At 51.7% G+C, this 26,519-nt stretch overlaps 7 protein-coding genes across 7 annotated transcripts; 4 read left to right on the plus strand and 3 right to left on the minus strand.

The window, feature by feature from the left end:
* Positions 1-1,116: 1,116 nt before the first annotated feature.
* On the minus strand, positions 1,117-2,875 carry AYO21_06820 (hypothetical protein; the record flags this gene model as incomplete). Its single annotated transcript, XM_022656779.1, has 3 exons — positions 1,117-1,146; positions 1,203-1,355; positions 1,403-2,875. The coding sequence occupies 3 exons, from the start codon at positions 2,873-2,875 to the stop codon at positions 1,117-1,119; spliced, it is 1,656 nt and encodes a 551-aa protein (XP_022510894.1).
* Positions 2,876-4,272: 1,397 nt separating this feature from the next.
* AYO21_06821 (hypothetical protein) lies at positions 4,273-4,614 on the minus strand (the record flags this gene model as incomplete). Its single annotated transcript, XM_022656780.1, has 1 exon — positions 4,273-4,614. The coding sequence occupies one exon, from the start codon at positions 4,612-4,614 to the stop codon at positions 4,273-4,275; it is 342 nt and encodes a 113-aa protein (XP_022510895.1).
* Positions 4,615-5,204: 590 nt separating this feature from the next.
* AYO21_06822 (hypothetical protein) lies at positions 5,205-6,665 on the plus strand (the record flags this gene model as incomplete). Its single annotated transcript, XM_022656781.1, has 4 exons — positions 5,205-6,008; positions 6,060-6,200; positions 6,251-6,498; positions 6,566-6,665. The coding sequence occupies 4 exons, from the start codon at positions 5,205-5,207 to the stop codon at positions 6,663-6,665; spliced, it is 1,293 nt and encodes a 430-aa protein (XP_022510896.1).
* A 1,198-nt stretch (positions 6,666-7,863) lies between these two features.
* On the plus strand, positions 7,864-11,720 carry AYO21_06823 (hypothetical protein; the record flags this gene model as incomplete). The annotated part of the gene is made up of 2 exons (XM_022656782.1): positions 7,864-11,560; positions 11,617-11,720. The coding sequence occupies 2 exons, from the start codon at positions 7,864-7,866 to the stop codon at positions 11,718-11,720; spliced, it is 3,801 nt and encodes a 1,266-aa protein (XP_022510897.1).
* A 1,159-nt stretch (positions 11,721-12,879) lies between these two features.
* On the minus strand, positions 12,880-13,365 carry AYO21_06824 (hypothetical protein; the record flags this gene model as incomplete). The annotated part of the gene is made up of 1 exon (XM_022656783.1): positions 12,880-13,365. One exon carries the CDS (start codon positions 13,363-13,365, stop codon positions 12,880-12,882), a length of 486 nt encoding a protein of 161 aa, XP_022510898.1.
* Positions 13,366-15,807: 2,442 nt separating this feature from the next.
* On the plus strand, positions 15,808-21,198 carry AYO21_06825 (hypothetical protein; the record flags this gene model as incomplete). The annotated part of the gene is made up of 5 exons (XM_022656784.1): positions 15,808-17,113; positions 17,177-17,380; positions 17,754-17,930; positions 20,895-21,102; positions 21,162-21,198. 5 exons carry the CDS (start codon positions 15,808-15,810, stop codon positions 21,196-21,198), a joined length of 1,932 nt encoding a protein of 643 aa, XP_022510899.1.
* Positions 21,199-24,527: 3,329 nt separating this feature from the next.
* AYO21_06826 (hypothetical protein) lies at positions 24,528-25,598 on the plus strand (the record flags this gene model as incomplete). The annotated part of the gene is made up of 4 exons (XM_022656785.1): positions 24,528-24,717; positions 24,777-24,987; positions 25,041-25,209; positions 25,275-25,598. 4 exons carry the CDS (start codon positions 24,528-24,530, stop codon positions 25,596-25,598), a joined length of 894 nt encoding a protein of 297 aa, XP_022510900.1.
* Between the last annotated feature and the right edge of the window lie 921 nt (positions 25,599-26,519).

The following is a 26,519-nucleotide window of genomic DNA, read 5'->3' on the forward strand; positions in this document are numbered from 1 at the left end:
GCCGGTCCTTGTTGGCGCTCGTGTACAGGTAAGATGCGGTGGGTAAACGGCAGGCGGCAGAGGAGCTTTCGTTTGCGTTCTTTGAGGCGGAGATCAACAACCGGATCCCAGCAGAGAGTGCTTGCTGAGTCAAATCGTGTAATGAAGTGGACGAGAGAATACTTTTCTCACTCTGTGAGTATCGGGATAGAGGTTGAAACAAGGGCTATTGGTCGTCTGAGTAGCAACGGGCGCAGTTCAACTACTACTACTAGTCGAGAGACAAAGAGATGGGCCGCATGCCTCGTCGTGGAGGGTTGCCAATGTGCTCCGCAGCCAGATTGGAATTGGGCGGCTTCAAAGGTGGAGAAGAGGTCCAGCCCTGATCTTCCAACACTACGTGTACCTCGAATTGTTGCTTCACAGCTGCTATAGGCTCGCATTCAGCTACCTCTTGTTATCTTGCTGCGGCCTACTCCCTCCCACACGAAAAAAATCCTGGACCTTGAAAGTTTGACGCGCCCGTGTCTCCCTCGTCACCCACGTCTGGATGCCTGGCGCGTCTGACCACATCAACCTGGCCAGTCACTCATTCAACCCTGGGGCCAAACATTTCAATTCTGGTGGGATTGGTGAAATTCTATTGCATCCCCCCAATAGCATTAGGTCATCACTCGACATAGACTTCTTTGCTCCTAGAGCTCCAAATACCAGCTGCCTGACCTTCTCGGGGGCCATGCCCTCCGGATTGCAGTAGTACATTCCCAGCAAGACCACCAAATCTCTGCTCCTTTCCTTCGACTCGACTGATATCGACCGAATTCCAAATTGTTTGTACGAAAACCGATGCGCTTTTCCGAAGACGTAGCTTCCTGAAGCTGCCTGTGTCTCTTTGTGTTGGAATAACCCTGTTGCGCCAACCGACGCCGATTGAACTAGAATCAGTCGAGACGGCACGAGGCCATGACGGCAAGGCATCCCAGACCTTGCGGCCAACCAAGATCCGGGTCATAGACTTGGTACATTGCCCACTGTCTGTACAAGAACGAGTGACAAGACCGACGTTGCCGGAAATACAGGTCATGAGAAACGCAGGAATGACTGAAGATGTTTTCTTTATTTCGATATCGTGATCCCTTAAAAACTCTGAGCCGACACTTGTGCTGGCTGAAACAGTTATTAGCTTCCGCTATCAGAGGTGAATAAAAGCCGGAAACACGCACCGGACTGTTGAGCATATTCTGGCGGGCATTTCTGCCCTTCTTGATATGACTCTTAAGCGCACTCGAATCCAGCGGCTTCAGCAATTCGAAGCTGCAAAGCAAATTGCTGGACACCGACATCACAGCACCCCAGTTGTCGAACTCACCGCAGTACTGGGAAAGAGTTAGCGATAGTTTCTGCATAGGAACGCTGCACTTACATTCGGCGCAGAGAAGACTGTGACGAGCAAGCGGTCATTGAAAAATTCATAACCATCCTCGACAACCATGTGAGCTCGGCAGACCAGGTCGAAGTCGTGGCGTGCCAGGAAGTCGACGATGACCTTTTTGCCAAAGCAATAACTGACGCCCCGTTCGTTTGACTCCCAATCCTGATCCATGTCCGCAGGGTCACTCCACAACAGATCATTCAGCAGCCCATAATCAGGAACGTCTGTCGGTCGTGCAATCTGCCGGATATCATCCATATGAGACAGAGACGGGGACAGGCCGCCATGGACACAGAAGATCTTGTCGGCCACAATCGCAGCAATGGGCAGACAGTTGAAGGTGTCAATGAATGTTTTCCAGATCTTGATGTTGCACCTTCGTTTGCATTCGTCGTAAAAACCATAAACTCGAGTGACGTTAGCACACTCGTGGTTACCTCGAAGGATGAAAAAGTTCTCTGGATATTTCAACTTGTAGCAAAACAAGAGTAGAATTGTCTCAAGAGACTGTTTTCCCCGGTCGACATAGTCGCCCAGGAAAAGATAGTTTGCGTTTGGGGGGAATCCGCACATTTCGAAAAGTCGGATCAGGTCATTGTACTGGCCGTGAATATCCCCCACAATTTTGACCGGTGCCGTGAGCTCCAGCAGTGCTGGCTGAGAGAGGAGCACCTCCCGTACGGCGGTGCAGATTGCCGTAATCTCGGCGTTCTTAAGGCAGACAGCTTTCGTTACCTTGGTGGTGTAACCAGCGTCCAGGAGACGAGAGATCATGTCGTCCAAATCCATGTCATTCACTTCGCTCATGCCCATACCACCTCCTGGAGAAGCACCTGGCAACTCTGCCAGCTTGGCCCGCAGTGAGGCCTTGGTCTCTGGGGCTCGCGGGTTGATCTGGTTCTCCCGCTTGACCAAGATCGAATCCCCCGCCTTTTGCGTAGATGAGTGGACATGAGCCTGATGAGGAGCTTCCTCAGAGACTGCGCCTACCTCTCCGGTCCTCTGAGCACGATCCACCGATTTGTGACCTTTGCCTACAGACTTGGACTGGGTTGGTGACGGTGGTCTTGCAGGAGTGTTGGCACCTGGTGATGGAGCATCATCGTCGTCGTTGGGCGACGTAGGAGACTCTACCAGAGGGTTTGTCGTGATCTTCTCTCTCGGGGCTCGAGAAGAGCCCGAACGGCCACTGGCAATAGAACTGGCGTCAGCCTTGTCGTTGTTTGGGACTTCCGACCCCGCAAGGGTGGAGCCCGACGCCCTGGGGCTGTCGTTGGTCTTGTCATCTCCCGAGCTCTTTATTTTGCTTCGAATGGACGATCGGATGGATCGCGAGGAACTCTCCCTCGTGTCGGATTTGGATATGGAGGGATACTGCTGTAATGTATCCGGCAGATTAGAGGACGAGCCGCTCTTCAGTGGAGTTCTAGTTCCATCGCTGCTCTTTGACTGTTGTTGGCCCATTGAATTCTCGGCCTGGCAAAGATATGGCTGATCGCGGGAGAAGAGGTCGGGGTTTGAGAAACGAGCGGGTCAAGGAGGTTTGAGGAGTGAGATAAGCAGCCGCTTTGAGGAATGCGTTTTGGCGACTTTACTCAAGGGCACTGTGAAAGGAGCACACTGGAAGTATGCTCAAACAAAATCCACCTTCAAGTTCTGGGGCGCGATGTCGCTCAGTCGGCCGGCTTCCTGCGATGGAACTAGAGGGATAAGTGACAAACAGCGACTGTTCATGGAGGTGTGCTTTGTGGACTGGGTTTCCTTGGTCTCGCCTGCATGAAAGAGGTCGTAACAGGTCAGCAAAGTCATCCAGCAACGAGTCAGAGGTCGAGCAAGCTAAACAAGAGGGTTTTCTTTTGTAAGGATGGAAATGTCGCATGAGGCGTGGATGGTGAAACACGTTGCGTCACCGTGCGGAAGGGCTGGGATGGGAACTGACCTGCTGAAGAGATGGCGATTGAGACGACCGAAGACAACACAATCAAAGCACGTAGCACGTAGATCGTAGAGCCTAAGAGATGGTGGAGGTGGGAAGCTGAGGACAACGATCTGAGGGTTGATAAATAAATTGGGTGTTAGAATTCGTGGAGGGAGCAACATGAAGGCCCGAAAGTGCAGGCAGGGCACCGCAGGCCATTCGTACACGGTCTAGTTTCGCGGCGCCAGGCAGTTGCCTGCTCTGGTTGGCCACCTGTTCGGCCATATCGGCTTCGGGGCCCAGAACATTCGAACTCTTTAAGCCCACCAGCCTTAGTGATCACTACCTAAACCCCTAACTCCTAGTCACCACGCCCCAATTTGGCTCGTAGGGGAGCCCAGATGAGGTCACTTTGCGTACTATTATTTTGGGGTCTTTATATCAGTGATTACTGTGTTGCTTCAGGCCCGAGGGCTCCTAACAAAGTTACATACGTATACAACACCTGGTCAGCTCAATGCTGGTAATGCCGAGAGCAGCTTGGCGCAGATCAACACGAGAGTTTGATCCCGTTTGTCCATAGACTGATGCGTTCTCTGCAGTTGATTCGCTTTGATTACAGCTTCCAGTGCATTGAGTTCCTTGTTCCGCCCTCCCTTGAAGTGCTGTGGGAGAGGCGGTCAGTTCTGCGGTCCGTCACAAGAGGGCGAAGCGTAACTTGGCTTCTTCACATGCCTCCCCCATTTTGTGCCTTGACGACAGGTAGAGGGTACCTAGTCGCCAATTTCTGGAAACACAGCAAAGCATTCCCCAATAGCTCGATTCGAGAAGCTTGCCAATACTCGTAGGCAGCCAGTAGAGCTTTCGCAGGGGTTCACCATGTCTCCAAGGACAGGGTACTCTGATCAAAGTCTTGCTTGGCTGGCGTGACTCTTCCACCGCTTCATGGTCGCGTCCGAATTGACAAGGACTGGCTGCCAGGCCACTCTCTCTTCTCTTCTACTTCCATCTTTGCAATCTGCTTGCCCGGAATGACAATGAGGCCCACGAATCGCGATGTCATGTCCACTCTGCTGGGCTGTCCCGTAGTCTTCAGCTTGTCAATCGCGGCCTTTTCAGCCGCTCTAGATGGCATTCTGTATTCGAATGAATTGGAAAGGATGATGTTGCTGTCACTGTCGGTGCATCGAAATGTTCCCGAAAATAGACGCCCATCAAGAACAGTGACATTGAAGGTCTTTCCAAGCAAGGATTCGAGGAACTGTGTAGCCTCGGCTTCTTCCATTTGGAGGCAGAGAAGATGTTGATAGGAAGAGGGCCGAAAGCTTCTCTTTCGTAGCGTGTTGTTGGATGTATCTTCCTTACGGCTGAATTGAGGAGAGAGGCGGAGGTTGGGGAATGGAAAAGTTCCGTGCCAATGTTATCAGAGGCTCAGCCTTGCCGTTGGTCTTGGCAACGAGGCTGAGAGGCTAAGCCCAAATGTCAATGTTCCTCACTAACTCAAGGCAAGTTTCAAGGAAGCCAACGAACACTTCATTAACGACTCATGTCAGGAGACTGCATTATGTAGCAGAGTACACGCCAGTACACTCTCTAAACACAAGGTGAGGCGGGAGAAGATCACGAATCGGCCGTTTCAGGCCTCGTTTCGTTTCAATGCGACATGCTCGTTATTCTGTTCGTCTTACTTCACTTCCAACTTACACTACCTTTACTACGTATTCGGCCCTCTCTGATATCTATCGGCTCGATCTTTGCTGTCTAGTACTTATCCCACGTCTTTCCTTCTTCTTTTAGGCTCGGATTGTGACCAATGAACCCCCAAAGATATCCGTCCGCGAATTCGTCACAGGCTTGTCCATTACTGCCGTGAGCATGTCAAAACGAGTCAAACGTGCACCACTAAGACGGGTCAATCGGAGACCTGAAGTTCGAGTTACCAACCGCGCTCCCTCAACGCGGGGCAAAAGAAGAAACACCTTTCATCCAGCTCCACGGTCAACCATAACCACAAAGTCGAACACTCGATCACGTTCCGAATCAAGCGCGTCTACAAGCGAGTCAATAACCACGCTATCAACGGATTCATCAAGCGATGAATCTTGCTCTCGGGGATCCTGGGACACTGCGAACAACTCAGACGGAAAAGAAGATGACCGACGTGTGAATGATGACGATTTCCCTAGTTCAGCACGGAAACGAATCAACCCTATCCTAAAACTGAAGTTTGATAATCGGGGAAAGGAGAGCCAACAAAGACCAAGACTTCTGTTTCGGGCCTTCGACACCGAACATGGACTACATGCTCGCTTCTTTCAAGGCTGGCCCTCTTCAAGACCTCTACCGCCACCTCCAACATATGGTAGCGACAAATTCGGAAAGCTAGCTTACCGACATCTTATCCAAGATAGAGCATTTCCATCGCCCTTCTTGTCACTTACTGAAAACCCTAGACGGGCATTGGAGCTTCACCTCGCTAATACTTCAGGACATCGGTCTTTGGCGATTTTGGACTATAATGTACTCGAAGAAGAGTTAAAGAAGCTATACGGTTCAGATGCTGGACCTTGGCTCGTCCCTGAAGTTACAAAAAGATACAATTTCACGGACCTGGCGAAGGTTGATGATGATCGGTCTCGTACGCTCATCGAGGGAGATGGGTATACAGGTAGAGGCGAAGTTTGTGATCCAATCCTGAATCTCAAGGTGACTCAAACTAATGCACTCTAGTTCCTCATCTGGGCCTCTGTACCCTGTGATGCTATTGCTGTACTGTCTTATGACGAAGCCCTCCGGGTCTATCATGTCCTCGATGCACTGGAACAGTCCAAATCAGCTATGGATGAGTCCTCTGGCTTACTGATTGGCAAAGTACGAATCACTTTCAACATTACTTACTGTTTTCAGACTGACCATTACAGTGTGTAAGGGGCATCCCAACCGTGTACAGAGCTGTGGTGGGACGTAAACTTGCTCGTGCGTTTAAGATTCCTGGTTATAAAAAGGGTCGTCATTCAATCGATCTTGAGAGATTTATTGAGGGTGTTGAGGCAGGCTCATCAGATAGCGCCTCAACCCAGGGAGAAGACAAGACCAGATTCGACACTGAGAGTGTTCAACCTCAAGAACAAACCGCTCAAGTGCATGATTTCATTAGGGAGCTTGAGATGTATGCGACGATCCCAACACCAACTCCACCTCGTATTTTGAGTGAGGACAACAACCCACAAACACAGAGCCGGCGCCTACAAGTCTACCTCGACAGAGTCCAACGGCATATCAGCGCTCAGCAAATGTGATCGACTTGACTTCGGAGGCCTCCCACAGCTGTCATGAATCAAAAACCACACATTCTGAGTCTGCGAAGACGAAGAAACTCCAGACCAGCAGCATAATGACGGAAACAAGAACAATGACAACCACGACAGTCGACAGACGACAATCCGACTTTCATCGCAACAGCATCACCGAAGACGACGATGAAATCCAGATTATTGCAGAAAATGGTAGCCGACGCCAGTGGGTTCGCACCAGAACTGTAACTACAGTTATCACAATTCGCAGTCGGAGCGTGAGTGAGGCATCATTTTCAATTCTTAGGCATCTCTTGCGTTGGAGCTATGCTATGTCGTGCTGGACGAGAGTATTCATGTTGCTGCTAATCAGAACCATCAACGCGACCCTACTGCAACAAAGAGCCCCATATCAACATTGTGCCACATTGTGCTCTTTGAACCAGCTCTTTCATCAACCTAACAGAAAACCTCTCACTTCTTTAGGCAGTGCAGCGGATGGACGCGAAACGCAAGGACAAGTCTTTAGGGCAAAGGAGGATGGAAATCCTGGAACGGGTTTCTCGGATTGATTGTGTATAGCGCCCGTGCACAAGTCTAGCGGCATGCTCGGGATGAGAATCAAAGACTTGTTCAGGCAAACCATGTGTGTAACCGACATGTAAGCTAGAGTCAATTAGCCATTGTTGTTGACATCAAATGAATTAGCTGTGTTGGAATGTTTGCTGGGGATGAGAATATTCAGCTCTTGCCTGCGCCTGTGCCTGCGCCCGCGCCCTGACTTTCAGCTGTTCGCTTGAGCGCGGTTGATCGCATGCCGAGCCCTGAGCCTCCTAACCATTCTCGGCTTGGCTCCTTTGGCAACAGGAAACTTAGCAAAGACGATGCTTTGCAAGTTCAAAGTGCAGGTACTGCAATAGACCAAGTCAACCTCAAATCTCCTCGTACACGACTTCTACCTCTCGCCTTGTTCGCCAGCAAGCAAGCATCAACCTCAACCCTCCCCTTACACAGTGTTTACGGGGCTACACCGACGTCAAACGCCCAAAATCCCAAACTGCGCCCTCTGGGAAACCGGCCCCCTTCCGACCGCTCGCCCACTGACGCGTAGAAAACCTGCAATCCACATCACGGCCGACATATCCCTGCGCTTCATGGTGAAAACACTCTCATAATCCTCACCATCAATCGAGGAGGGCGGATGTGAAGATGATTGCGCGACTGGCATTTTAATCAAGGAGATGTCGCGCCCACAGGGCACTCACTCTCACTCCAAGTTCGCTGATTTCTTCCCAACCGCTCCCAGCGTGCAGCAACGGAAAACTTCCAAGCTGCTTGATCTCGACCGATCCCGACTGCGCCGTCCTGACGATCGCGCAGAAGATGCCAACGCGAAAGAGAATTCTGCTCGACTCTCGCTGAACTCATCATCTACCACGTTTCACCCGCGTCTGCCCGCTAAACAGGACAACTTGGCAAAGACTGCGGCCGTCACGGTGATTCCAGAAGAGGGTGACCAGTACGCAGGCGACCTTCTCAATGGTGTCGGCTCAGCCAGTTCGTCTAGTACCGCTTCATCGGTCTTCAGTGCTCCTGTCGCAAGCGTCGCCATGGCTGGCGCAAGCCATGTCAACTTCACCACCCTTACCCCTCTTACGAACTCCGACTCTCCTCCAAATGGTAAACTCATGAGTCCGACTACTGATTCCGGCTCTCAGCCCATGATAGGCCACAGCAATAATGTGTCCACCCTTCATCAAGGCTCGATGACACCCCTCCACACGCCGCCGACCCATCGAAGATGCGCGCGCGATGCTAATGCCGAAGTCAAGGGGACCAAATGCACCTACGATCCGGAGCTTGACAAGAATCTGAGCTCCAAAGATAAACGCAAGCTGAAAGCGCAGTTCGAGGAATTTGGAGCGAAACCTCAAGATAACTTCCAACCTCCCGATCCGCGGTTAGCCATTCCTAACTACACAAAAGCCGTTGTGGGAAAAGGCAAAGCAAAATTTCGTCCCGCACCTTACAATCTGAAGTCATGGGTGCCTGACGTTGCGACTGCGGTTGCGCCTCCGCCGCCAACCACCGTCGTCGTAACTGGCTTCGACCCTATGACACCGTTATCACAAATCAGCGCATTGTTTTCCAGTTTCGGCGAGATCGAAGACTTGGACAACAAGACTGACCCGGTCACTGGGCGGTTCCTCGGCATCTGCAGCATCGCCTACCAAGACTGCGCTTCTTTCCAAGGCGGGGGGCCGATTTCTGCAGTCCTCGCCGCCAAAACAGCATACCTTGAGGGCAAGCGCGGACAAAGGATAGGCCTGAAGACCGTACAGGTGGCTATCGACCGAGATGGGTCGGTCACGGAAAAGTTGGTGGAAAGGGCTATCGCGCTGCATCGGAAAGAGAGTGGATTCACAAACAAGTCCCGCATACAACCCTCTCCGTCTCCCTCAACACCTACTGCAGTGCAGTCGCCTGGGTTTGCAAAGTCCACCGGGCCGCCGCCAACGGCTCCAAAGGGACCTTCAGGAAAACCGCCCTCACGACCGCAGTCAACATTCCAAGCTCCTTTCGGACTCCCCGTGAAGCCCGAGAGACCAGTAAAACCCGTGCCGGCCACTACCTCCCTTGTTGAGACCACGCCGATCGCCGAAACGTTGAAAGGACCGTATATCTTCATTGCGCACTGTTATGTACCAGTTATGAGCACTACGATCCCGCATCTGAAGAAGAGGTTGAGAATGTATGATTGGCGAGAAGTCCGCTGCGACGAGACCGGCTATTTTATCACATTTGAGCATTCGCGCAATGGGCAGGTGGAGGCAAAGAAGGTATTTCACGGTTGTCATATGCAGCCGTTGTTTACGTATGTGATGAACCTGGAATTACATCTCAACGGACATCACAAGGCGGCCACTGCAGTAGACGCTATACCTACGACAACAGGACCGGTTGATTTTGTTTATTCCAGACAAGCCTATCGGCTAAGGAAGGAGCACGATCTCGACATGGAGGAGGAAAAGAGACAGCGTGCGCGAGACCTGGATCCGTCTAGGGCTGTTGTACAGTTGGTCATACAGGAGCTTCGGGATAAGTTGCTGGAAGATGTCAAATCACGCATCGCTGCTCCTGTCCTCTACGAGTATCTTGATCCGAGTCGACACGCAGAACGACGACGGATTCTAGGCGTGAGTGACCCCGAAGGAATCAGGAGGCAGGGTTATGCCGACGAAGGTTCCCAAACCCCAGATTCGCGCCTGGGTACTGGGCGACGCCCACTTGGGAGTAAGAATCTCAATATTCTCTCTCTGCCGAAGATAGGCAAGAGGCCTGGTGCAGACAGAGGTATGGTTGGTTTCCGCGACGAGAGGAGGAAGGCCCCGACAACGAGACATAATGTCAGACCATTGTTCCACCAACTGGCTCAATTTCATGACGATGACGATTCCGACGACGAACAACGAACTTCGGTTACTCGTGACACGGAAGATCCAGAGAGCCGTCCACCCAGCCGAATGAGTATGACCTCCATGTCCGACGACGACGACGAGCTTCTGCGCAAGGTTGCGAAACGCCGTCTCCACGCCCGTGAAGAATCCGAGATGGGAGATAGCGTGGTCAAAGATGAGTTCGACGCCAGCAAGCAGACTGCAGAAGATCTCATCATCGCCAAACTTGAAAGAAACATCTATGAAATGTCCCCCTCGTCGAGGAAACGGAAGAGGCTGGTGAAAGAGCTGGAGGCCCGTAAACGCCAGAAGGCAGACGACGAACTGTTTGGCGTCGGTCAAAATGAGTTGGATCGCGAAGGCTCTGAGGATTTCAAAGTGGAAACCCCGATCGAAGCAACACCTGAGGTCGATTCGGACGCTGCCAAGGTCAAAAAGCCGAAGCCAAAGAAGAAAACCAAGAAACAGATACTGGAAGAGCAAGAAGCGCTCCGACGAGCGCAAGCAGAGGCCGAAGCAGCTGAGGTGGTGGATAATGTTTTGGAATATGCCGAGGAAGAAGAGGCTCTTGCGGAGGCTGCTGAATGGAGGCCAGAAGTGGAATGGGGTGTTTCAGCCGTGGAGCCTTTGCCTACGGTCGATGACGACGACGATATCATTCCTGATCTCCGCGGATGGCAAGCAAGTGTATTTGACGAAGAAGATCTTGAATACTTGTCATCCGCCATGAAGTTGAAGAAGGCCATGGACATTGGCGATCCAATGGCTTGGGCCTGGAAACAAGAGCGCATTCGCAATCTCAAGCCTGGAACTCAGCCTGGTGCCCTTAGGACGGAGCCACCGATTGACGGATACTACGTACCCAACCCATCCGGCTCAGCGAGGACGGAACCGGTACGAAGAATCCTCGAGTCTGAGAAGTCCAAATATCTGCCTCACCGCATAAAGGTGCAGAAGGCCCGGGAGAAGAGAGAGGCCGAGGCTAAGAAGGATACTGGCAAGCAAGTTGTGGAACTGCCCAAAGCTTCTTCTCGCGGCAAGCGTGCCGATGATCGACGCACTGTCAAGGACTTGGACAGACAGCGGGAGATGTTACAGGGCATAGCCGAGGACGCCGATGTCCTGCGGTTCAACCAACTTCAGAAACGCAAGAAGCCTGTCAAATTTGCCAGATCCGCCATCCACAACTGGGGATTGTATTCGCTGGAACGGATACAGGCGAGCGAGATGATCATCGAGTATGTGGGCGAGAAGATCCGGCAAGAGATCGCCGACTTGAGAGAGATCAAGTACACGGAGAGTGGCATTGGCAGCAGTTACCTCTTCCGAATCGACGAAGGGACTGTCGTAGATGCCACCAAGAAGGGTGGTATTGCGAGATTTATCAACCACAGCTGTTCACCCAACTGTACTGCCAAGATCATCAGGGTTGGCGGCACCAAACGGATCGTCATTTATGCTCTAAGGGATATTGAGAAAGGTAAATAAATACTGTCTGTGGCATAGACGGGGCGAAGGCTGACATTGTGCGTACAGACGAAGAACTAACGTACGACTATAAATTCGAGCGTGAGATCGGCAGCGACGACCGCATCCCATGTCTCTGTGGCTCGGCAGTCTGCAAAGGTTTCCTTAACTAATACTCCGGCATATCCGATAACAAAGGGGTCTTGAAATGCGTGATGGAATCTGGCGGACACATCCTTCTTTCGATGTTATAAGAGCATTTGAAAATGTGGAAGAGCATTTTGGGCCGGCGTTCTCTTCCATACGGCATAATGAAAGGATGGATATCTGACTAAAAGTCACGGCACGGCACAGCATGGGGCAACGGCAAGGCTGGGCTGGGGGGTTTTTTTTTGCATTAACACAACCAGCAAGGTTGGTGTGATATTGTGGAACAGGGTGTGAAGGGGTTCTCGAGGATCATGGTAATCCTATTTCAACAAAGGCAGGGGAGTGACGAGTGGCAGAGAAGTGGCCGACAACGAATGAGCTCCGTTTACTCAACTCAAAGTGATGGGGCGTTGCAGAGGGACGACACTGCAAAAATGAATCGAGTTTGAGAGATTTTCTCTACCTCTTTTTGTGTATTCTGTATCATCTCGACCGAGTGCTCGACAGGCGCAGCGATTGCACGCCGGGGACAGCGCAGAGGGTCTGGTCACCCCTGATATGCGGCGACGGCGGAGGACGTGTGTCTAGGTACTCCGTACATAAAGATGGTGGCCAATGTGCTCTGTTTACATTGCCGGCGTTTTCAGAGCGCCTCCTTGAATAGTTTCGACAAAACATTGGTGGGTGCTTCATTGGACCTCTTCTCACCCGGTCGAAATATGGCGGGTCGGTAAAGATAATGTGTTATCCTTTTTGGGGGACTGTCCCGGCATGAGATTCGCAGATGGTCGCTTCGTGCTCACGCATATTCTGTGGGATGACTCGATAAGTCGGCTTTCAACTCTCGCCCAGGGGGCCATGCGATGTTGTGTGAAGCGGTCTGATAGCTGATGGCTGGTGTGGCTTCCGGACTAGACGTAGTCATCCCATGCTCTCGTCCCGCGTCATTTCCTGCATCTGTTTTGCGGCCTTGGCTTGAGCCTGAGCCTGCAGAGGGTGGATCGGTACATCCTTGTGTGTCGATTTGCTATTGCCGGAATCGATCCACGCAATGTGTCGTTGTAATACCGGACGGGAGAGGATCCCGAAGCAGGTGGTGTCTCGGAGATCGCGGCCTCCCATCTTTTGTTCAAAACGCACTTCGTCTCTCTCTCTCTCTTTCTCGCGTATGTCCCCCCGCTTTCACACCAAATGCGCGGGCAAGAGAAAATTGCCCACGCCTTCCTTGATGGGATATTCAAAGCCGCAGTTTCCACAGACCAGTTTTCCCTCGGACACTGCCGTCTCGAGGAGGAGGGTGTGTAGCTTCTTCAGCACGTCCTCGTCAATCTCTACCTCCTTTTGGGCGGTGTCGGTTTCCTTGTCTTGCTCGACATCCATCTCATGATCATCATCTTCTCGCTTTGTTACTGCGATTTCGTCGTCATTGTTGTCACCAAGGTCCGTAGGATTTTTCTCGGGCACCATCGCTTGCAGGCCCAGCTCGGTCGCCGTGACGGTCAACGCGTCCCAGTTCACGCGAGGCAGGATATTCTTGATGAAGAGCGGGTTGAAGTCGATCTCTGTGCGTTCCAGCACGGCGTCCTTGAAGTGCAGCGGGAACGAGGCGGACGAGGACTTGCACGCCTTGACGGCACAGGTCAGGAAGTTTGTGGTGAGGAGCTTCATTTTTTGCCGGCTTGACGAACGCGCAACGTGAGGCGTGCAGAGGGGAGAGACTGTGTAGAAGGTTGGTCGAGCGGGAAAGTTCTCTCTACGCCAAGCCAGAGGATCGTTGGGATATACAATAGAATTGCAGAAATTTCGGCCTCAGTCGAGGAGCTTACAACCAATGTCTTATTCCAATATTACAAGATAATCGTCAATTGGTCTTTTCATCTAAAAACTATCTGGCTCCCTGATAGAGAATAGAAAGAAAAAAAAAAAAAAAGGAAATGTCCGGCACGCAGGTGACTTCACATCCACTACGGGAATCCGAAAACTCCCATTTTCGAACGCAAAGCCTTAAAAGTGCCTCTTTGAAAAAATTCGGTCTAGTACGCCAATATGACCTACCACTCCATTGATGAATGAAGGAATTGGCGGTTGATTATGCGTTCTCATGAAGTGTGAGGAAAGAAAAAGAGGAGGTGAGGGCACGTAGTAGCGATGTACTTGTAGTTTTTGATATCGGGATGCGGAGAATCTTTATTGCCGGAGCTTGACCATTTCAGGGCTGGCGTGGTATTCGGCCTTGGCATCGACACGGTTCGGTTTTTTCGTCTTCTCTATCAGAGCTTCTGAGCAACCTTTTCTCTCTTCAACAAATGCCGTTCCCATCTCAAGGGGCTTCCTGAATCATGTTCACGGTACTTTACAGCCATTCAACCTCTCTATTACATGTTGAAGATTCCCCTTTCCTTATTCCTGTCCCGAGCCTTCGTGAACATCTGGTCAAAAGGGGCGTGTTGGTGTTCGCCCCTGCCACATAACAAGACACAAGACAATTTATCCGCTTTCTCTTCATGTCATGCACATGCGTTGCTCGCCCTGACCCCCCTATCTATCTGGCAGACGCACAAACCGCTATCCCAAAAAAAAAGGATAGAGCACCGGCCTTTCTCGGGCTGGCAATGCAAAAAACCACACTCGGAAGCATCTTGACCTCATTCTCCCCCATGATCAAGACGTGGATCCTGGGGAGACACTCCAAACTCCCCAATTCAATCGCAAAAGTGGAAGACCAAAATCTGGGCTTTTAGCAGGGCCCTGTCTACTCCACCCTGTTTCTTCCAGCACTCGTGAGGAAGCAGGACTATTTTCATGACAGACATTTTCCGCACCACAGTTTCTTGTGTTTGTTTTTGATTGGTTGATTCGATCTATTTCTTATAGGTGTTTTTAAGAAGCGAAGAGCGCGGGTTTTTCTCGTCTGGGACGCGATACGAATGACCCTGGCATCTGCGAGATTCTCATGGTTCAGTTCAAACAGTGCAAGGCAATAATGTCGTTCGACGTTTTACAAATCAATGCTCTCGAGCCTGTTGAAGGATATCTCTGTTTTTCACATGCCCTCTATACCAATCCTGACGGGAGTAACGCACACGCACTTGGTGCAATCACTTGCACTTTCTCTCCCTACAGATATTGGCGTCTTTTCACCGCCTCTCCAATACACATGTCAATCCAATTCGTTTCAATCAATCCATGTGTCTTCTATTTTGACAGCTCCTCATTTCATCCTTACTTGTCTCTCTCATGTGCCTACTATACACAACTCTCAGGCCTCTTGTTCTGGCCATCCTCCCAGAGTCTTGTCATTTGACTGTGATCCAATCATTCTATCCTTCATTCTATTCTCACATCTACCTACCCCAGGTATCTACCTCTTACTATTCTCCTACCATGTCCCTCAACTCACCTCACCTCACCTCGCTCGAGCTCACTCAACTCAACTCACTTTACCTCACCTCACCTTACACACACTCCCTCTTATTCCCCCTCATCCTTGTCCTTTATAACCCTCTCGCCTCTCCCCCAAAAGCCAGCCAATGCTTGGCCCATTTGCGCTCTGTTGCCCTCTTTCATTACTTTCCACGTCCGTATCCACATCTACATCCGAGTTCTGAATCCTAGCCCTGGTCATATTGGTTGTGAATGTGGTACTGGGAGTGGTTCAGGTTCATTGTCTCGTTCCCTGTCCCGCACTGGCCTGCCGTGGTCCGCCTGACCATCTACATACCTACTACCTATCCCTCCCTGCCTGCCTTTGCTGTGCTTGCAGCTGCAGCTACTACAGCTACGACTGCAACATCTCTTCAAGACCCCGGGTTGTCTTCTATTCTGTATTATCCGCCTTCGGAAAGTTCAATTCTCTTGCCATCCCATGGTCCTCGCTGCGCTGCTCTGCTCTGCTCTCCTCGTCTGCAGTACTCATCTATTTCGTTCTATTTAATTGCTCGGTTCTCGATTCTTTGGTACCTTACCGTCCCCCTCCACCATACCTACCAATTTACCTACCGGTCTGCCTGCCTGGCAGCCTGGTTACGTGCCTCACTGCCGTTCAGTCATGGTCTACTATAGTACTATATCGCTATATGACTATAGTAAATCCTGACCCCGACCCTGACGATGCCGACACTACAAGATTGGTCCTGGTATAACCAATACCTCCGAGAACATCATCTCTATCAGGACGAGAATGGCGAGGATCTGTATTGCTGCATCAACGAGCCGCTGCCTGGTCCATCTGGTCCGTCTGGCCTATCGAACCCATCCAATCCCTCTACCCTACGGAATGCATCTGAAGGGCCGCCAACGCCCTTGGAAAGCCCTCTGCAGACATACAAAACCATGACGATCTCAAAACCTCGACACCCCTTTAGAATGGTAATCTACAAGGCCGTCGCGGTCGGGGACGCCTGGCTGTGGAAACTCTCTTGTCGGCGCGTGAACATGGGCGCCGTGTCGGCGTGCACGCAGGCGATCGTGCCACGGTACCTTTTTCGATTCTGGCACGATGAAAGCGGCGGAGGAAATGTCACAGGCCAGTTCAAGAGCGAGCGCGAAAAACAGGACATGTGCGCGGACCTCGAGGTCATGACTGAGAGAGACATCCGCGACAGCCTCGCTGACCACATGCGCAACAGAAAAGCGTCGCCGTTCCAGAGTCCCTGGGTGTCCCTGTCGATGTCGCCCGTCTGGGTGTTCGCCCAGGCCCTCGCGCTCAAGAGGAGAGGGCGAAAGAACCTCAAGCTCGCCATAGTGGACACATGGAGTCTGGCGCATGGCACGTACCTCTTCCACGCTGAGGCGTTGCTCAAAGCCTATAATGTCGCCCCGAATCTCCCTTTCCGCAATATGGGCGAGTCGATGGTGTTGGCGTGGAGAGCGATCCGTGCGCCGATGACGGTCATGCGCCTCGATGAAATCTTGCACAGCGTGTTCGAGGGCGAGTACCTCAAACCGGGGTACCTAAAGCTGCAGCCGTTCCATTATAACACATCGAAATCCGACATAGCCAAGAATCACAACATCACGAAGGAGCGGGCAGTCGATAACAACAACAATAAGATCGCCAAAAAGAAGCAGGGACAAAAGCTCAACCTCCGCAAGCCAAACGAGATTCGAAGGAGGATCCATCCGACCCGGTCCACATACGAAGCGTTCCACGAGATCATGCTGGAACCGCAAGCTCCCTGGAAATTCCCGCGGGGTCGCCGCGCCGGCCGCATGTCCCAAGGCAAACAGCCCGGCCGCGAAACTGGGTATTCCAGGGTGCCAATGGCGGCACATCAGCTCAACGACTACGTGGACTTTGTAAAGAGGGAAGTTAAGGCGGTAGAGTTCCAATTTCCCTTGTTGATCGCTCTGCTCTCGAATCGCATGGCGGAGCTGGAACGCGACTCTATCCTCGACGCAATCCGTGACTGGGGTGGTAAGTTGGGCATTGTTCTGTCTTGAAAGTCAAAAGTATGGTCTCCCACTAACAGTAAACCAGGCGACGATCCAATGATTAATGCCCACAAACGGTGCATTGTTCGGGACAGTTCTTCGCCCTCTCTTCCTGAGCTGGACGCCTTCGAAAAACTGGCTCGAGACGCCAGTGACACGCTGGGGATCCGGGTGGTCGAGAACCCAGGCCTGCGGAGGTTCTGGGTTTTGCAGTCTCCACACACAGAGGTTCCTCAACCTCACGAAAACAGTGAGTGGATTAGGGACGTAGTCGAAGGGAGGGAAAGGATGCAGATGAGGCTGAAAAGGGAACATGACCAAGCCCAGGCAAAAGCCATGACAGCACCGATACTAGGTTGTGCAGAGAACCAGAGTCGCAAATAAGACGCAAGACCCCGGTGTCTAGGTCGACTGTTGCGGATTTCAGGGAGCACATCAGTGGCTTCCACGCAGACTCGCGCTACAGCTGAAATTGCCACCGGGTACCAGCCCTTATCTTGCTAACCTGAAAGGCCAACCTGTCCAATGCGATGCACCTACGTTGGGCTGGCAGCGCTTCTCTCGCAATCTCGTTGATCATTCTTGCAGGGGATCACCATGGTGGTGCTGCCGAAATGCCACAGCTGTCAAGGACAATGTCGGCCAGGGGTGTATTGACTTCATCACGGGGCTGGAGTGCATGTACCAGCAAGACATGGCACTAGGAAGAGCAAAGGCCTGGGAGTGCATGATCCCTGTCGTGAAATCTCGAAAAACCCATGTCTCCGGAGTTGACATCTGGGGACTTTCTTCAAGTCCAGGTATGCGCAGAGCCTTCTTGACATGTTTGTGGAGGGAAGCGAGGAACTGCGCGTTGTCAGGAGTGCTGGTCATGATTGGACGCATTGATGCCCTTTGCTGCATGTGTTGTAAAATGTGATATATGACACAGCTAGGCTTTGCTGTGGACCAATCGGTGGTGGTGGTGGTGCTGTTCAATTTTGGTGGGAGTGACATGCCTTCGGGGCACTTTTGAGGCTTCGGTAGCTGAGAGAAGCTAGGGAGACGGGATATCTAGGCTTGACCTATCATATCGGTTCTTCAGTGCTGAGGAACCACTGAATCTCTTTCTCTGCGTCCGTCTTCGGCGTCCAGCATGGGTGTCCTCCATCTCGCCCTCACTCGTACCCACCTTAGCCTTAACCACACCCTCGTCAGACGCTAGATGATCTTACTTATGCTGCTCGTATGGTTGGTACCTAGTTGTCGTAGTCGTATGTGTCAAGTATTGTGTATTGTGTCTTGCGTACCCTTGTCTCCTCTTCTCACCTCTCGTTACTTTTTCCCCTTTTTCTCTCTCTTCCCTCTCTCTATTTTTCTCTTCACGAAGTACTCACTCTGTGTCTCTGTCTCGAATCACTCTTGGGTCGTGACTCATGACCCGTGCCTCGTGCATCTTACCTCGTATCGCGACACTGTCGCTGTCCTCGTAAGAACCTGACCGACTGACCAACCGACCGACCAACTGATGTCCTGCGCAAGCGATGTACTCCGTAAGCGGTGTAAGCGACGCAAGGGTGGTCTGGCTGGCTTGCTGGCTAGCTGGCTTTCGTGGTACTTACCTATACAGGACCTTGAAGAGGATCAAATGGTACGGGCCGGGGTTTGGGATCAGGGGGGGTTGTAGGTCGATGATGCAAGGAACCTGCAGTGCCTGACACGAGGTAGGTAGATACCAGGTAGAGAAGACGTTTGCATGCAGTAGTGGCACCGTGGCGTTGAAGTGCAGGGGTACGGCAGGGTACGGGCGGAAGCGGGGCGCATCAGCCAACACCAAAATCCACAAGTCCAGAGGTCATGTAATGTGCAACAAGTGTGTAGCAGCATGCAAGGAGGAAGTAGAAGTATGTAAAGTACCTCGTATAGTGTTCCCAGTAGCCATTGGGCTGAACTAATCCATACGCTGGGACCTCTTTGTACGAGTTCGTAGTACGATTTGGCTTGGACCCGCGACTCGCGACTCCAGATTAGGAATCGATTGCCCACGGAGACTATGTAAACATTTCAACCACAGGTGTTACATACCATTTTCCACTCTACAGTACTCACTTACTACCTACGCACAGGTGTGTGTGTGACTGGACAAGTTTCTAGGAGATAGGCAACCACACCACACCAAACCTAACAACCCACCCACCACCCCCCCTATCTTTCTTGTGTCGGCACGGCACCACGGTCCTTTGCTCGCGTGCATGCAGGATTTTCACCGTATACATACATTAGCGGGGAGCAGAATATTACAAAGTAGTTTCTCGTGTAGAGTAGTCCCACTCTGGCCCTCTTTATTCGCTTTTCTGCTTGTCAGGTTGTCCAACCTACGCCCACACTCCCAGCCTAACGAGCCTCACGAGCCTATCATGGAAACGAAATACCGAGAAACCCCTTGGCTTTCTTCAGCCGAGACTTTCTGTGTACCGAGTACTTCAGATGAATGACCGTGGACAACTTGTCCCAACTCCTCAAATTCTGTCCACCTGCAATTATTGGAGGCACACGGCTTCAACCAAAAGATGCGGCAGCAAGAATCGTCAAAAAAAAAAAATTAGCCTTTTGATCAACGTCAAACGTCCCAACTCTCGCCCGTCACCTTTACAACAAGGTTTGACGGCTTCTGCACATCCCATGCGGCTCGCCCAAAACCCCCGTGGTTTCAATTTCGGAAAAGGTCCCAAAGACTCGGTAGCGAATGACAATCCCCGGCCCCCCGAAGACGGAAGACACCATCCCCGGCCATTTGCACTGCTAAGCGTTCGTAGGATTCTCTTTCGCGCATGGCGTAATGCAGTGCCACACTCCCTGTTTACCTGTCCTTCCGAGATCAGAAGAAACCCCAAGCAAGTTTAACCCCAAAGCCGGAACGAGATTGCTGTTTGGTGACACCACAGCCGCAATTTTCTACATCCCGGGGTTGATTATGCAAGGGATCGACACTTCGTGCAGACATCCCATGGCCAATTCCACCACTCCATCGCAAGCAAGAGACAGCGCCTTGTTTCTCGCCCAAGTTGCACCAACAGGAACTTGGCCGTTGCTTTCGGTCGACACTTTACCCTGGTCCAGGATCCCCCGAGCCGGTGGTATCTCACCTTGCACACTTGCAGCATGCGGCGCCTCCCACGGCTGCAACTAAGGCGGGAGAGCAAAACGAGGCGACTTAAACCTTTGTACTTGGAGTCGTCCTACCGTGGGACCTGCTTCACGTTGGACGTCATTGGCTCGTCGTCGAATCGCGGCCCTGAAATGCGAACTGTGTAGATACCAAGTGTCAGGATTTTTGTGATTGTCATTTCTGCCTTCGGGATTCTGTGTCATAGTATTGCAAGTACCAGGGGAGCCCAGGTTCGGACACTCTGCGTTGGGTAGCACAATGCCCACAGGACTTCAAAGGTGCATGGGCACCTTCTCTCTGTTAATCCTGATCAACCGATTCTGTCCTCTTGTAAGGAATAAATATCGTTCTCCCTCCGTAGCCTTGGGTTCTGTTTCTCCAAACTCAAACATTTTTTGACCTAACTTTTTCGGACTTCTGTTATTGCGCAGCACTTGTGAGCATTGCCATCTTCAACAATGGGATTGTCGTTCATCATGACAACCACGTCTGTACCAAGCAACAGTGAGTGTTCCTTTCTCAGAGTCTTGCCACCGTCACTGCCCTGGTTTATACTGGGAGCTTGGCCTTGTTCTTGTCCATTGACGCTGACTCTGATAACCATTCGCTTCAACAGACGAAGCCTCGGGCATCAGCTATCAGATGCAGCAATACCTCGCCCTAGGGTGCTGGGAACACCCATATCGACCAGGAGCGGGAACTCACCGTAAGCTCGGGCATCTTATCAGCAGTATCGACAGGCATCTCGCCCAGTTTGCCAGTGATCCTGCGGCTATCGCCACGAGCAGCAGAGACTTTGGGCCGTTGGTGGCCGGCTCTCATAAGTCAGTCCACCATGTGTCGTGAGCTCCGGCACACATTTGCCATTACTGACGTGGAAAAGTCGTCCGTACGGTCATGACTGGCTCCCAGAGATGTAATTGCAGCATTCGGTTCGCTGTTTGACCACCTCAATACACCTACCGGGAAAAGAAGAGTTTCGGACAGGCTTGTCGCGGATCCTCCGCGAAACATGTCGATTGTTTGTGGTAGAGGTGCTTGCATCGCAAGAATTCGGCTGCTTGGGGAAAAGTTCGGAATACCTGGCACCATGCGCCATTGGAAAGTTGCTCGGTATGGAGAAGGGTTGATGTCCTGGTGTTCCGTCTCTTGTGATAGGATAGATTGCCATGCCGTGGAGTGGGTGGCTTGTCGTAGCAATTCTCCCCATGTAAGCTGGCTGGCAATGTCCTAAAGCAGAGTGTTGAAGCATCCTCACTCAATCGTTACAACTGGCTTGGTACAAAGGCATTCCTGTGCGAGTTGAAGTCTCTTGTTAACACTTCTGCCGATTTTTTTCGTCCGTGCTAAGGTCACAAATGATCAGTTGTCTCGAAGCATCGCCAGACTGTTCACCTTGCTCATGGTCGGCCAGTCATTCCACAGTGTCAGAGTAAATCATTCCGAGAAACGTGCCTGACACTCCTGGACGCAACTTCGTCCGCACAGCTCTGACACGCGAAGTGTTGAGAAATCGACCAGAGGAGCGAGGGTGCCAGAGCAAAGGAACAGATACCTACATCCTTTTACAGATTTCCGCGCTATTGACTCAGTTTCCTGTCCTTCGCACTTGATTCCAGACTGCCCTACGCTTTGAGGTCATGATTGACTTGTCATCAAGCCCTTGTGCTTTGCATTTCTCTATCCAGTAAATTGACAGTAAGGAACGAGGGGAGACGCCAAGTCCCAACCAAGAAGCCCGACACTTTGACCAAAGTATAAGTACTTCCATAGCCGAGGCACGGGTCCCTCGAAGCGTGTTAAGCACGGAACGTGAGGCTCATCAATTCTGACGAAACCCCTGGGTGTGCATGCCAAAGATGGTAACATGGGTCGATTGAGATCTAGGCGACAAGTGGTGTGATTAGTTAGCGATGTCGGCAACTGAAACGGCACTCTAGGAAAACCGGGTCGCTCCAAGCGAAAATCAAAAACTCCACGTAGAAGAGACCCGGGGCAATGGAAGTGGCAAATCGTGGTGAGATTACTGTGCCAGAAATGGCGTTCGATACGGAAGGGTTAGTAGAATTAGTATAATCGTAGCCGACGGGATGGTAGTGAGATCAAGTCAGCCTGAGGTTCGAAGATGGATCGGGTAGTTGGGAGAAGGTTTAGGGGTAGAAAGGAAGTCGGCCAGCGAAGTCTTCTAGAACACGGCGACAGAAGTTGGGGACTTAGTAAGATGGGAGGAAGAATCCCGTGTGGGCGGAAGACGACGGAAAGCGTAGAAGCGTGGCGCTGAGAGATGGCACTGCCTGGCCCGGCGAAGAGCGATGGAAAGGTAGATATCTCGTGATATGTGACAAACAAGTCTGGTGTGACGGAAAGGAAATACGGTTTTGCGGGTGAGTTGGGCGTCAGGTCCGAGAGGGTTTGTTAAGCGGCGGACGAATCCAATTCGTGAGGATTTGTGGCTTGTCAATGGTAATAAGCTCTTTGGTGCTGGTCGAATCGAGGATGATGTCACATATTATGGTAAGCGAGGATCGTAGCGGATATTCAGGAGCAGACACGCAGAGCGGGTACCGAGTAGGAGTTGTGAGGTTGAAAGCGCAAGAGTCAAGAGATGTATCCAAATTATAGGGAAGAAAACCTGAGGACGAGTAGTTCATTATGAGAATGAAAAGAGCAAGATGAACTGGAGCTGGGTGGGTTGACCATTTCGGGGTGTTGACCTATTTTGGATGAAGCGATGGGGTAGTGGAAGTCAAGTGAAGTCAAGGATGAAATTGAAGTGGAAATGAAGTGAAGGCGAAGGTGAAGAACAGAACTGCTATCCTAGAGATAAGTACTGACCGCTGTTTCTAAATGGAAGCTGCGTGTCTACTGCATACCTTCCTCCTGTACCATGTCGTCGCTCTTCCTCTGTGACTGGTTTCACAGCTAAATTCTGTGACCAGGGAGTAGAAGAAGCAACCAACAACCAGCAATAAGCAGGCACCAAGATCAAACAAAGGAAGGAACCCATCTCTTCTGTAGCCCATCATCATCATCGTCTGCCTCTGGAGCTCCTGCTTTCATCACCACCACCATCGTCGTCATCGTCATCATTCCTCCGCGCGTATCCAGCCAGCCAGTAGCGGCATTTGTCACGTCCCCACTTCTTGTTCCGCTGGCAGATCTTCGCTCTTTTGCACATTTTCCCTCTTACACCCGTTGTTTAGCAGTCCTGCGTACTGTAATTAGCATTTCTCTCTAAGCTGTTTTCTTTCAGAACTGCATCTCCAAGTGTTACTCCTACAAAAGTCTAGAACTTACGAGTACAATGCCTACGATTCCGATGCCAAGCATCCTCTTTTCGCCCACCTTCTGCCTCCAGCTCTCTGTGGCGTGACTCTCTTGCGCACTCGTATCCTCTGCCTACCTCTTCGCCCTGACCCGTCGCCCGTTTGCCGTATCGAGCCAGAGTCGCATCTTGCCTCCCTCCGCTCGACCGCAAAACAGAAAATGTCTCCACCCTCCGGAGAAGATGGGCTTTGCGGTTTGCAGTCATTCGCCCGTCCCCAGTAACAGGCTAAACGGCAATAAATGCAACTCTTCGCTTCTCCGGGCCATTCAGATCGTTTCCAGAAATGGATGCATCAAGCCCCCCGTCATCGTCCTTAGTCCTAGCCCTCCCATCGCCCTGGTCGGCCTTGATGTGCGGTATTGGAAAGAGCTCTAACTCCTCCGTCCTCCGAAGACATACTCTGTTCGCAGAATGGACAAAGACGCAGGTGATCATTTCTCAACCTTGTCATCTGTCCACCCGCCCACCTGCCCACCCCCCTTCTCAACAGCTGTCTGTCCACTCGCGGCCGCCATCCACTGCTTTAGTCCTGTTTCAACCCGTTCCCAGTCTTCACAAAACGTCGGTCCACCAGAAATTGATGCAATGCCGTGAAAAAAACACAGACACGAGAAAAAACTTCCTCCCCGCCGATTCCGACACTGGCCATAGCGCTTGTAGTTCCCCTTCGCTCCATTCCCCAGAAGACCCTAGCTTTCCTTGCCCCAGGGTGTGTTCTTGGACGCGCGATCCCAGAGCAGTACATAAACACTGGTAGATCCCCTCCTCATGACAACACTTCTCTCCTGTTCCCCATCTCTCTTACCGGTTCTTTCAGTGTGCCTTTGGTAAACCAGTCCAGTTGTGAAGTGCATCCAACCGAGCAACTACACCACACTCTTACCTTGGATCTACTCCAGCCAGTCTACACCACTATTCACGATGGCCACCAACACCGAACACAACGCTGTCAACTCGGCAGTCAACGGCGACACCTCTACACATGCCCAGGACTTCGAGAAAGCCACTCGAGGCATGAGCCACGAAGAGAAGACCGCGGCTCAAAATGCGGCTCGCTTTGGATATGGCCCTCTGGCTCACATGCGAACAAACGCGGATGCTACCCTGCCTGGTGAGTTTATACGCCTCGCGACGCCCTTTTCAGAACACTGTGAGCTGATGGGTGTACAGCCTTTGGTGGTGAATTCCAACCCGGTCTCTACAGAGGCGTCGAGAAGCGAAAGTTTGCCAACCCGGCTCCTTTGGGCTTGTGCGCTTTCGCCTTGACCACCTTCGTCCTCAGCTTGATCAACTTGGGCACTCGAAACGTTAAAGTTCCTGCTATTATCATTTCTCTCGCTTTTGGCTATGGTGGCCTCGTTCAGCTCCTCGCTGGCATGTGGTAAGTTTTGCTGGTTGGCATTTTGATCGAACCTCGCTAACAGCAACCCCAAGGGAAATGGCCGTCGGCAACACCTTTGGTGCTACCGCTTTGTCCTCATACGGCGGGTTCTGGATCTCCTTTGCCATCATTCTCACCCCCGGCGGCTTTGAGATCGAATCTACAATCATTGAAAGCCAGAACGCCAAAGCCCTGACTGACTGTCTCGGCTTTTATCTGATGGTGAGTAAAGCGGTTCTCGATCGCATTTGCAGGTTCGGCGCAGTTTCTAACTGAGACAACTACAGGGCTGGTTTATCTTCACCTTCATCCTCCTCATCTGCACCCTCAAGTCCACCGTGGCCTTCTTCCTCTTGTTCTTCACCCTCGACCTGGCCTTCTTGATGCTGGGCTGCTCGTACCTGGTCCTCGAGAACGGCGAACCCCACGTTGGTCTGACCCGTGCCGGCGGTGCGTTTGGCATCCTTGCAGCATTCTTGGCCTGGTACAACGCCCTCGCCGGTATTGCCGATACCTCGAACAGCTTCTTCATCGTGCCCGTCCTCCACTTCCCCTGGTCCGAGAAGGGCCGAGCAGCTCGCCGCGAGGACAAGGCCGACAGCTCCGTGTAAGCGACCGATCTGCACAGGTGCTTCTTACCACAAATCGTTACTGCGATCGATATTCCGCGCACATGATACACACGTTTGGGGGCTGCGGAGACACGCGCGAAAGACTACTTGCAGAAATTTTCTATTGATGTCACAAGAGTACGAGAGCAAGCAAGCCGCCGGAGAGAGCAGGCATGATGATTGAATCAACGCTACTGGCTGGTGGTGGGCGCGGGGGTGGTGGTATTGGACTGTAACTGTACTGGACTGGGTAATCGGGCAAAGCAAAGTCGCTACGTCTCTTTGGATATACCCCAATCTGCGTTTGCTTGGTTCTTGGGACAGTTCTGGTGCTGGCGAGACAACAAAAATTGCTCTGTCGTTTTTGCGCTCAGATACAAAACAATTAATGCCATGTTTCCTTGTTGAGAGTCACCGTTTTCGTTTTACATGGTACCTGCATCGCCGAGAGTGACACGCCTACGAGTATGGAATTGTGGTGTGGTGTGGTGTGAATGTGGCTCGTCTCATTGCTCTCAGTTGCGGAGCTTTCCAGAAAACGCAAAACGATGGCTGCGAAAAGAAGGGACAAAACGTCATGATGGGCAACTGATGATCGTCTGATCTGATCTTCTGGTCCTCTATTCTTCTGGAGGCTTGGAGAGGTTTCGAATGTCATGGGAAAGTTTGGTATCATTTTCACATTGTCGTCATGCCCAAGCCTTTTGGCCGTTCGTTTCGAGAAGGCCCCAATGTGCTTGGTGCCAAGTGATTGGCGCCACCCGGCGCCTGGGACATCGAAGATCGCCGAGAATGGGTGATGTGATGTGATGCAGAAGATGCTGCGGCATTATGGGAGAGGACGGAGGCTCTTGGAAAGTCCCATCTCATTCCCAAGTCCAATCCAAGGGCTTGGGCTTTCTTTGGCGCTTAGGTCTTGGG

This window comes from Fonsecaea monophora, assembly GCF_001642475.1.
Source record: "Fonsecaea monophora strain CBS 269.37 chromosome Unknown Scaff49, whole genome shotgun sequence".
Lineage (NCBI taxonomy): Eukaryota > Fungi > Ascomycota > Eurotiomycetes > Chaetothyriales > Herpotrichiellaceae > Fonsecaea > Fonsecaea monophora.